The 12,059-nt window shown below is 37.1% G+C and overlaps 1 protein-coding gene across 29 annotated transcripts in view; it reads left to right on the top strand.

The window, feature by feature from the left end:
- Nucleotides 1-12,059, top strand: part of Dtna (dystrobrevin alpha) — a 345,657-nt gene that overhangs the window by 217,903 nt on the left and 115,695 nt on the right. For 11 of the 29 annotated variants that reach the window (XM_074070021.1, XM_074070014.1, XM_074070023.1 and 8 more), the window contains 2 exons: nt 4,618-4,685; nt 11,267-11,347. In XM_074070021.1, coding sequence (XP_073926122.1) covers nt 4,619-4,685; nt 11,267-11,347 — 148 coding nt within the window. In that variant the 5' untranslated portion in view covers nt 4,618. Of the gene's footprint in view, nt 1-102; nt 213-4,617; nt 4,686-11,266; nt 11,348-12,059 lie in introns of those variants that run through there. The other 18 variants (XM_074070029.1, XM_074070028.1, XM_074070026.1 and 15 more) reach the window with 13 other exon arrangements.

Here is a 12,059-nt window from a genome sequence, read left to right as displayed (position 1 = left end):
ATTTAGCTTTCATTTTTCTTACCGCTCTCTTTTCTTCTTTTTTTACTCCCCTCTTCTATTCAAGTGTTCAGTAAATACTAATTAGCCACCCCAGTTGTTGGTTGGATTTTGCGTGACTGTGAAGAATTTAAAAGTAGTGAGGTTTCTACCCTCAGATGCCTTCAGAGACATACAAAAAGTTAATCAGGAAACAGGATGGAGCTGGAGTGCATGTAAGTAATCCGGATGATGGTGTTATGACCTTAGATGCCAGTCTTCACCTCACTGACATGCCCAGTCAGAGCCCCAGCCTGCCATCCTTTGTGATTTATTCTAGTGGTTCTTTTCACCCCACTCCGTACAGACACAGCAACACATCATTGGCTCTATTTCCTATCTCTCTCACTGCCTGCATTCTACTTCTGGACCCTTGAAAGAAAAACTAACAGCTACATTCAGACTACCTTGAGGATGTCAGGTGATCATCTGCCCTCTTCCCCTGGAGTGAAAGAGATGGAGTGATGTGAATCAGGAAGGGAGCACTTTTCTCCATCTCTCTCTATGTCAACTATACCTAAACACTTAAAATCTTACAAGAAGAAAGTCTTGATCATATTCAGCAGTAAATGGTTACCAAATTGAAGAAGCATCATTAACAACTTCACTCCCTTCCAATTGCTATTTAGGCTAGACCCTGGTTATAATATGTAACCAGCTGGGAATATGAGTGTGCTCTTCCCATAAGACTGGAACCAAGACTTTCCCAGGGCCTTTTGTCCTTTCCTGGAAAGGGCAGCTATCCTTCATTCACAGCAGCATCTGACAAATGCTATTTGACTATTTTCACCAATATCATTTTTAAAAATTTTTTTATTATTCATATGTGCATACAATGCTTGGGTCATTTCTCCCCCCTACCCCTACCCTTTCCTTACAACCCACTCCACCCCCTTCCTTTCCCCCCCACCCCCTCAATACCCAGCAGAAACTATTTTGCCCTTATCTCTAATTTTGTAGAAGAGAGAGTATAAGCAGTAATAGGAAGGAACAAGGGTTTTTGCTAGTCCAGATAAGGATAGCTATACAGGGAGTTGACTCACATTAATTTCCTGTGCGTGTGTGTTACCTTCTAGGTTAATTCTTTTTGATCTAACCTTTTCTCTAGTTCCTGGTCCCCTTCTCCTATTGGCCTAAGTTGCTTTTAAGGTATCTGCTTTAGTTTCTCTGCATTGAGGACAACAAATGCTAGCTAATTTTTTAGGTGTCTTACCCATCCTCATATCTCTCTTGTGGGCTCTCGCTTTTATTTTATGATCAAAGTTCAATCCCCTTGTTGTGTTTGCCCTTGATCTAATGTCCGGATATGAGGGAGAACATACAATTTCTGGTCTTTTGGGCCAGGCTAACCTCACTCAGAATGATGTTCTCCAATTCCATCCATTTACCAGCTAATGATAACATTTTGTTCTTCTTCATGGTTTCATAAAATTCCATTGTGCATAGATACCACATTTTCTTGATCCATTCGTCAGTGGTGGGGCATCTTGGCTGTTTCCATAACTTGGCTATTGTGAATAGCGCTGCAGTAAACATGGGTGTGCAGGTGCCTCTAGAGTAACCTGTGTCACAGTCTTTTGGGTATATCCCCAAGAGTGGTATTGCTGGATCAAATGGTAGATCAATGTCTAGCTTTTTAAGTAGCCTCCAAATTTTTTTCCAGCGTGGTTGTACTAGTTTACATTCCCACCAATAGTGTAAGAGGGTTCCTTTTTCCCTGCATCCTCACCAACACCTGTTGTTGGTGGTGTTGTTAATGATGGCTATTCTAACAGGGGTGAGGTGGAATCTTAGTGTGGTTTTCATTTGCATTTCCTTTATTGCTAGAGATAGTGAGCATTTTTTCATGTGTTTTTTTGGCCATTTGAATTTCTTCTTTTGAGAAAGTTCTGTTTAGTTCACTTGCCCATTTCTTTATTGGTTCATTAGTTTTGGGAGAATTTAGTTTTTTAAGTTCCCTATATATTCTGGTTATCAGTCCTTTGTCTGATGTGTAGCTGGCAAATATTTTCTCCCACTCTGTGGGTGTTCTCTTCAGTTTAGAGACTATTTCTTTTGTTGAGCAGAAGCTTTTTAGTTTTATGAGGTCCCATTTATCTATGCTATCTCTTAGTTGCTGTGCTGCTGGGGTTCCATTGAGAAAGTTCTTACCTATACCTACTAACTCCAGAGTATTTCCTACTCTTTCCTATACCAACTTTAGAGTTTGTGGTCTGATATTAAGATCCTTGATCCATTTTGAGTTAATATTGGTATAGGGTGATATACATGGATCTAGTTTCAGTTTTTTGCAGACTGCTAACCAGTTTTCCCAGCAGTTTTTGTTGAAGAGGCTGTCTTTTCTCCATGGTATATTTTTAGCTCCTTTGTCAAAGACAAGTTGGTTATAGTTGTGTGGCTTCATATCTGGGTCCTCTATTCTGTTCCACTGGTCTTCATGTCTGTTTTTGTGCCAGTACCATGCTGTTTTTATTGTTATTGCTTTGTAATATAGTTTGAAGTCAGGTATTGTGATACCTCCTGCATTGTTCTTTTGACTGAGTATTGCCTTGGCTATTCATGGCCTCTTGTGTTTCCATGTAAATTTAATGGTGGATTTTTCAATCTCTGTAATGAATGTCATTGGAATTTTGATGGGAATTGCATTAAACATGTAGATTACTTTTGGGAGTATAGACATTTTTACTATGTTGATTCTACCAATCCATGAGCATGGGAGATCTCTCCACTTTCTATAGTCTTCCTTAGTCTCTTTCTTCAGAAGTTTATAGTTTTCCTTGTAGAGGTCTTTCACATCTTTTGTTAGGTTTACACCTAGGTATTTGATATTTTTTTTGAGGCTATTGTAAAGGGAATTGTTTTCATGTATTCTTTTTCAGTTTGTTCATTATTAGTGTATAGAAATGCTAATGATTTTTCTATGTTGATTTTATATCCTGTTACCTTGCTGTAGCTATTGATGTTGACCAATATCATTTTTACCACTAACTTTTCCCTGTGGGCAAGTCATTTTATACACAGCCCATTACCTTTTAAGCAGACTTCTGTGAGTTCCCTTAAATTCATCCATAGGGAATAAGCCTCTCATTCACATCTTTCTTTCTACTTGTATGGCTGTAACTAGCTCCTCATGTATAAGTTGCTTGCACATTCTCATATCTTGTCTACTACAGTGTAAACATATTGAAGGCAGGAACTGTGACTTGATACCTGGTACACCCTGATCTTAGTGCTCTTCCTGGAGGATAGAGGGCACACAGAAAAGATCTGTGAGTGCCCAGCATCAGGAGAAAGGCACTGTGGCCAATGTGGAGGCTCAGAAGAAAGGTACCAAATCCAAGCAACCACAGAGTTGGGGAAGATTTCAGATTAAGGCATTTGTAACCTAAGATCTGAAGGGTGACACAAGTTAGCTAGGTATAGACAGTTCAGGGGTCATCAGAAAACAGTCAAAAAGTCCCATGCAGCTATGCCTTAGTTAATCATGCCTGAGAGTCGAAATGGAAGTTACAGTGCTGTGTGTGTGTGTGTGTGTGTGTGTATAAACTTTAGTCATTAAAAGTCTAATTAGAGTCTTACCCTGACGTGGAGGTGCATGCCTATAATCCCAGCTACTTGGGAGGCTGAAGAAGTTGGATTACAAATTTGAGACTAGCCTGGGCAAGTCAGTGAGACCCTGTCTCAAAATAAAATGTAAATGGCTAAGGGTATATCTCAATGGCAGAGCACTTGCCTAGCATACACAATGCTCTGGGTTCAATATTGAGTTGGAAAAAAAAAGATTAATTAGATACAATAAAAAAGTCATTGCCATCAACCCAGGAAACCCTAGATATTTAACCCAGAGTCATCTACATAGTAAAAAACATTTTCATTAACTTTATCATTATTTTCTTTTTCCTCAAGGTAAATTGTAATCTTTTTGTATCTTGTTTTATTCTCTATTTTTAATTTTGCATTTTAATAGTATTTTAAAATAGTTCCACCACAGATAACGGTATGACTGAGGAGAAAGTTGTGAACCCATCCATATGGTGTGAAATTATTATGTATGGAAAAATTGTTGTAAGTTCTGAACACTCAACTTAAAATCAAATAATAAGAAATTACCTAATTTCTAAATTGAGGTGTGAGTACACAAAGGAAAAGTGCCAGAAGAATGAGGCAGAAGACAGACTGGTCCTGGAGTCCTAGAAGCCACCAGTCTGTGACTTTCATAAGACTCTCATTCTTGTCATCTGTTGAATGGAATCCATTCATACAGTCTTTCTAGGTTTTCCTAAAATTGAAAGAGACACTTTCTATACGATAAATCACCTCACAGTACTTAGTTACAACATAAGGTCATCTGCTATTGTAGCAATTTTTATGTTAGAAAAATAAAAATTTTATATCCCATTCAACTGCTACATCACAGATAGGAAAATTTGTAGGGCAACTTAGATTGCTGAAAGTAAAACAGTACTTTTTAAGCAAACAATTATTCTCTATATTTATGGCACATATTCAGTAAATGTGTTTGCATAGAAAAGGCTGTAATAATGTGAAGATAATACACATTATAATAATTTTGTCTCATAGAATGATTGAAGATAGTGGGAAAAGAGGAAATACCATGGCAGAAAGAAGACAGCTGTTTGCAGAGATGAGTAAGTATAGAACCTTTAAGGAATTCCCTACAATTTTTATTGACTATTAATGGAAAGGCTAGAAATAACCACTTAATGTTTATGCCATTTGTACTTTTAATTAAAAGCTTAAAATCCTTGCATAAAGTATGTATTTGGCCATTTTTTGTCTCTTATTAGAAATTCATCCTGATTTGTTAATAGACTCCATATTTTATGTGAAAAAAGTTTGTGAGCCTGAATTTGTATTTACACACACAGACACTTGATAAACACTGCTTAGTGTTGACATTAATACCTTCCAGTAAACTTCAAAGCTTGTGTGCACTCTTCTTCACTACCACAGTGGCTGACATAGTGTAGGAACTCAATAAAATTTGTGAAATATGTCATTTAATGTCTTCCCAGCACAATGGGACAGGAGGGTGAGTATGAATAGTTAACTAAACTGTAAACTGTCATTTGGACCTCATGTAGAGGAAGAGACTCTGTCCAACAAACCAGGTTTTAAAAAAAAATTTACAGTACTGGGGATCAAACCCAGAGCCTTGTGCATGCTAGACATATGGTAAACCACTTAACTACATCTCCAGTTTTTAAATGTAAAAAGGAAAATCCAGGCATGGTGATACATGCCTGCAATCCCAGCAACATAGGGGTTTTCAAGTCAGCTTGAGCTATACTGCAAGACTGTGTCTCAAAATTAAAAAAAAAAAAAGGAAAACAAAAGATTTTTTTTAAAAGTAGAGTTGACCTGCTATACAAGGGAATGGAAACCAAGCTAGACTGTATTTGCTAGCTTCAGTGGAGAACCTATTAAATAAAGGCTATTGGTTTGCATAAGTAGATAGTTGCTATGTAGTAAGTCTCCCTTATAGACCATTTTTCTATCCATAAAATAGAACAACTAAATATTAGGGAGAAAACACACATTTCAATGTAAATATTATTTTAAAAAGTATAATTTTCTTATTATTTTCTGAATTGCTCCTTCTTGCATAAGGAGTGAGAATGAATAGGAGTGAGTTGTAAGCTTCTTTCCCTGAGAAGACAGTAGAAAACAGCTAAGTTTCTACCAAAGATTGGAAGTGATTGGCAAGAATGAGGATCAGAGAAGATAAAGCCCCAGATAATAAGACTCATATTTTCTTTATCATTCTCCAACAGTCTGGTGGAACCAAGCCAGTGTTAGAACTATCAAAGAGCAAAGAAAATTAAAATTGATGTGGGGACGCTCAGTCATGAGAGATGAGTCTATAGTGTTTGTGAGTGTTCCACCCAAGACCTTCTAATACTCTACACCATTTTTGGTGCCATCATCTTTACTTTGGGCTTCACCAATCACCTGGACCTGTGACCATTTTTGGAGATACAAATGTTAGACAGCAAGGAGCTTAGTTGTTGTTTATCAGAATCTCAGTTAGAATAGAGGAATAAATTTTAGGGATCTGTTGTACTGTATGGTGACCATGGTTAATAATGTATTGCATATTTAAAAATAATAGATTTTAACATTCTTCCCACAAAGAAGTAAGTTAGTGAGATGATGGATATGCAATTAGATTGATTAAATTTTTCTATGTTGTATACATAGATCAAAATATCACCCCATGTTATACAGAATTATTATTTGTCAATTTAATATAAATAAATAAATTTTTTTTAAATACTGTCCATTTGGATAGTCAAAATACAAGTTAGAAAAAGCAAAAGAACAATATATTCAGTAGACAAAAGGAAAAAAATAAAACCCAAAACCTATTTACTGCCTGTCCATTTAAATAAAATCCAAAGTAGAACAAAAACCAAAAATGAAAAGATTACAGTGAGCCACTGTCTGTTAGACACAGAAGAATGCTAATTATAAAATTAAAAATTAATTATAAAAAAATGAAATCTTACAGAAGTCAATGAACTTATTTTTGTAACACTGAAGATTATAGCAGCTGGCACACTGTAAAAGTTATATGTGTCCTTATTTAATGATTTTGTCACTGCTTATCTGAATTTAGTTGCCCAGTTTCTCCTACATCTGATGCAGTGCCTGGCACAAATATGAATGTTGCAAATAAAAATCTGATGAATTAAAATTGCTCAACTTAAAGAAAGCAAGACATAAATTTTGTAATCATAAAAATAAAACAACTCTAAAATTTTCTTGAAGTGAGAGAGACTTAGAAATTTAGGAATTTCCTAAATTGTAACTTTACCTTTCACGGAAACAGGACTGTCATACTATTTTATTAAATAGTTGTATAAGTTCTCCTGATTGATAGTCAGAATAAGTAAGGAAGCCAAATAATTATGTATAATTCTCATGTGCTAAATATGCAGGTGTTGGTCAAAGATGGCTAAGCATGTCTGACTTTAATAATATGTTTAGATCAGTACTAAGACATCCTCACTAGTAGGATTCTATTGTATGAAACAATGGCTTCATTCAGAGGGAAGAATTGGTTTCAACAGGTATACCATCATACAAAAAAGAAAGATGATGTTATTGAGAACGTGTTAAATGGTTGGAAAATATATGGGTGACTCCAGGTCTATCAGCAGGACACCAAAGGAAAAAAATAAACTATTAGATCATTTGCAGGAAAGTGGATGTTAAATGAAACAAGACAGACTCTGAAGACAAACATTGCATGTTTTCTCTCTCATGGGCAGAATCTAGATTTTCAAAAAGAAGAAGAAGAAGACATGAAAGTAGAAGGGGCCTCTTTGGGAAGAGAAAGGTGACCAAGGAGTGGGGTGATGAGAATAAGAGAGGATAATAGGGACATGGATATGCTCAAAGTTCATTATATACACAAACAAAAATCATAGTGAAGTCTGTTATTTTGTACAATTAACATATGTCAACTTAAAAAGAAAACTATTATCTGGAAAGACTGCCATAGAGACTTGGAAAGTACAGTAGAGCCTTGGTATCAGCAGTTATATAATTTCAAGGAAACCACCATTGAGGAAATAATGTGCTCACACGGGATGCATAGAGTTCCATACTGTAGCATGGATGTTTGACTCGTTTTTCCCATACCTATCCAACTTCTGCTAAAGACATTCCGCCTTTCAACAAATCTTAAAATTTCTACTTAACCACTTAAATTAAGAATGTTATATGCCCTTTTTTGGCTTGGGAGGGAGCCACCTGCCCCTACACACCAAATAAAGAGACAGTAATGATGAAGGGCAGAGAAAGGTTAATGATGTAGCATGAGCATGCTGTGGGAAGAAAGCACTTGAGTGCATCTTCAGGGTACAGACATGAGCCCCAGGCTTAAATAGGGAAATAATTAGGGCAGGGATAAAAGGTAGGATGATCTGTCCTGTGGAAATGCTGCTGTTCCTTTGGGGTGGGGGGCAGTTTCCTCTGTCACTCCTTATAAAGATATTCTCAATCAGTCCTGGCCTTCCTGGATTCTAAGGTGGCTGAAAGGTGAGTGGCTCAAAGAGGTACAGAAGTTCAGACAGAGATACCTGCTTCTATTTAATGCATGGACCCAAGTAAGCAGTCAATGCTTTTTAACAAAAGTACTTATTACACAGCTTTTCAATATTTCCAAAGCACATGGTTTTGAACAACTGTCAAATAGCTGGGTACTGTTCAGAAGTGGGAAGGAAGTTCCTGTTCTCAATTCTGGGCCTCATTTGCCACTTAGATTGTGTATTTGTGCACAAAGTCTTCTCTTGGAAAAATATTCCAAGTCTTAACCCAGTCAAGACATATGGCTACATTTTGTATGTTTGTAGATAATTTCTGGACTGTATTACAGCTCTAGTCAAACACTCCATAGCCATATATCCAACTGCCTTTAGACATCACTCAAGCAACTCAAGCTCTCTACATGAAAAACTGAATTTCTCATCCTCACCTATCTGTAAAGTTGTTCCTCCCTCTTTGTTCCTCAGCTCCACAAGAGACATGTCATACCATTCAGTTGTCTAAAGTAGAAATCTAAGTATCATCCCCAACCCCAAACTCCTGACTCTTTTCTCTCCATTCTAATCTCTCTCTCTCTCTCTCTCTCTCTCTCTCTCTTTCTCTCTCTCTCTCTCTTTCTATTCTCCCATACACCCATGTACACCTACACACACATATGTACATACATTCAGTTAATCATCAAGCATGGCAAAGAGTTCAGACACCAAGTTTATAGGCTTCATCTTTATTCTGTAGATATTCGTTCAGTGAATTTTGTAAATGAGTAAGATATTTACAAATCTAAATGACTATCAAAACGGCTGTGGAGCTGGGCGATTTAACTTTAAAAAGTCAAAGAAAAGCTTCCTCCCCAGCTGAACTTTTAAAGTCCATGCTGACAAAGACTTCTGTCCATAATTTTCAGAGAACAATGAGGACATGAATAATGATGACTACCCAATATTTGAGAAATGAATTACCAGTGTCAAGGATAAAATATGACGCGGCTCCAGAGAGGAAACTACAGCAAGTGGGTGGAAGTTACAAGAAGGCTGATAAAGCTCATATGTAGGAAGCGAATTTCTCATGCATTATTGATCAGAAATAGTCCAAGAAGCCCTCTAAGGAGGTCCGTCTACTGTTAGGTGCTCACTATATACCTGATGCAAAAGTCAGGACTGCATGTCTGTTGTCAGCTGCTCACATTGATACTGTAGTCCTCATTTCATGCATGAGGAAACTGGGTTGTCAAGTAAAAGCTTACTGAAGTTCACACAGATAGGAAGTGACAGAATCGAGGACTACTGACTTAAAAGTCCATGTATTTTCACCAAAGTATAATCTACTCTCTCATTAAAAATAATCTTACATTAGCTAAAAATATCTATCTCCTGAGAACATTTTTTGGTGGTACTAGGATTTGAACTCAAGGCCTTGCACTTTCTAGGAAGGCACTCTACCAATTGAGCCACACTCCCAGCCCTTTTCCCTTTAGTTTACATTTCAAATAGGCTCTCGTGCTTTTGCCTGGGGCTGGTCTCTGACCTGGATCTTCCTACCGCCACCTCCCACATAGCAGGGATTAGAGGTGTGAGCCACCATGCTTGCCATGCTTGGTTTATTCCAACTGCAATCCCCGCACCTCCCCTTCCCATGTGACTGAGGTCACAGACATGCACCTCATACCCAGCTGAACATGAACACACATCATGGATTTGTTCCTGAGAATATTTTTAAGAAAATTCCTGTGTTGAGTCTGGGTAGGACCCACCTCTTGTATTCTTTCATGTGCTAAGAATCAATGAGTGTGTTTATCAAGTAATATACTTTCGTAAGAACAAATGTTTAATGATCCACTTCATAAAACCATTGGCAATATTCTTAAGTGAATCTAAAGAGATCAGTTTGAATTGCAGGTATATGTATTCATTCTGAACGTCACTAATTCATCCTGAATTTCATTGAGAAAGCACTTCATTGAGCTAACAATAATTTCCTCCAGTGCAGCTCATTTACTTCCTACTCCACTTTATTCTAAAGCATTTATATAGCACATTTTACTGGTGTAACCGGTGGTGAAAAGAAAGCTCAATAAATGTCAAAATATAGCTACATACTTTATATCTGTTATGAAACATAAACGTGGGCTTAAGAAAAGCCAAATATTTAAAAGCAGAGGAAAATAGACATTTGTTAGAAGTCTAATAGTTTTATACAGTCTAGATACTAGCCTAATCAAAGGACATTAAGAGGAACTCTGGGGAGATCATTGTTGCTAGAATGGGGCTTGTGAGGAGACCGGCCTAAGCCTAGAAGAGATTCTGAGGCAGACTGGTGGGCAATACTGCTGGAAAGAATCTTATGATGGAAAGAATCTGTGGAGGGACTTGATTCTCAGCAGAGTCTGCATGCCTGGTGTTCTGGGCCTCTGGAGCTATTCTGGATTCCTTCAGTGGAAGTGTAGAATAAGGCAAGTAGTTCAAGAGTATGGAAAACATATTCTTTCTATGCTAGAAAGGAAATAGAAGCTACAGAATAAGACAGAGTACAAGTTCTTTGTGAAAGGTGTCTCCTCTGAGGTTTCAAGACAGAAATTAGTAGTAATAGTGAACACTTACACAGCACTCACTGTGTACCATGCATTGTTCTAAGTACATTGGCTATATTCACTCATTTCTCTTTACAACAATCCTGTGAACTAAGTACTATTATTATTATTCCCATCTTACAAATGAGAAAACTGAGGCTTCTAAAACAATTGGCTGAAGGTCACACAAAGAAGATGTCTAATACTCAATGTGCGGTCACCTAACAGCCACTTTCTGATGACCAATGGCAGTTCATTTAAACTTAATCTAATATCATCTAACTGTTCACTCGAAGTTACAGCTTGAGCAGATTGTTCCCAGAAGTGGCAGACACAACAAGGATGAGGTTGTGTTCCTTGGTCCATGAACAAATATGGTTGACAATCTGATCTCCAATCTTGGAGACGTTTTTTTCTTTTTCACTTGACCTGAGGAAATTGGGACAGACCTTTTCAAGTCTTAAATTAATATTTGTTTTCTAACAAAAGACAAGTGCATGGATCATATCTGTAGTTGTTTATTTACAAACATTATAAATTCCTTTCCACACACTTGGCATGCCCTATGTGTACTCTTTCTCCCCCTACTAGGGGCCCAAGATCTGGATAGCATCCGACTCTCCACCTACAGAACAGCATGCAAGCTGAGATTTGTGCAGAAGAAATGCAATTGTAAGTATGCCAGTTGTTTGGGCTAATTGCCTTCATGAATCCTATAGTTTACATTTATTACTAAGTTTATTAAAGCAAAGTTTTATTACAAGGATTGATTTAAAAATATGTTTACCCAACAATAAAAGGACTATTATGATATACAAATGGTACAAAGACTGTTGCTAGTTCTGAGACCTAAATTATTCTTAACCACCGAAGCATGGAGATGGATGGGTGTATAATCCTGACTTTGGAATGCCATAAATCTGGATAGATGTTTTACCTCTTTTCCCTACCCTTGGTGTGATGCATGGAATTCCATCAATGTAGTTTCCAAAAACTTTGCAAAACATCAAACATGAGACCCTCTTTATATGTGCATTTCTTTATAAGTATAGGAAAATGTTTACCACCTCCTGGAAAACTTAGAAGCTTCTTTGTGAACCTACAAAATTAGCCAAAATAATCAGAGTATTAACTACATGTTCTGACCTCAGACGAGTGACAGAAGCGACACTGCTTAAAAAAACATAGGAACTTGCTTCAATTTGCACCCCAAATTTAAAATATATGAGCAGGCTATTTTGCTAATCATGTGAGCAGTTTTGTACTCCCTGCTGGGTCAGTGCTGCTCCCATATTACCACATCCATTTTCTCTCAGAAATTTATTGCTTCATAGTTCATCTGTATAAACCTATTCTCTTTTTTTGAAAACTGACTGCTATTAAA

The sequence above is a fragment of the Castor canadensis genome, chromosome 4, assembly GCF_047511655.1.
Source record: "Castor canadensis chromosome 4, mCasCan1.hap1v2, whole genome shotgun sequence".
Taxonomy (NCBI): Eukaryota; Metazoa; Chordata; class Mammalia; order Rodentia; family Castoridae; genus Castor; species Castor canadensis.
The sequence above is the reverse complement of the archived record's forward strand: the minus strand, read 5'-3'. Positions and strand labels throughout refer to the sequence as shown.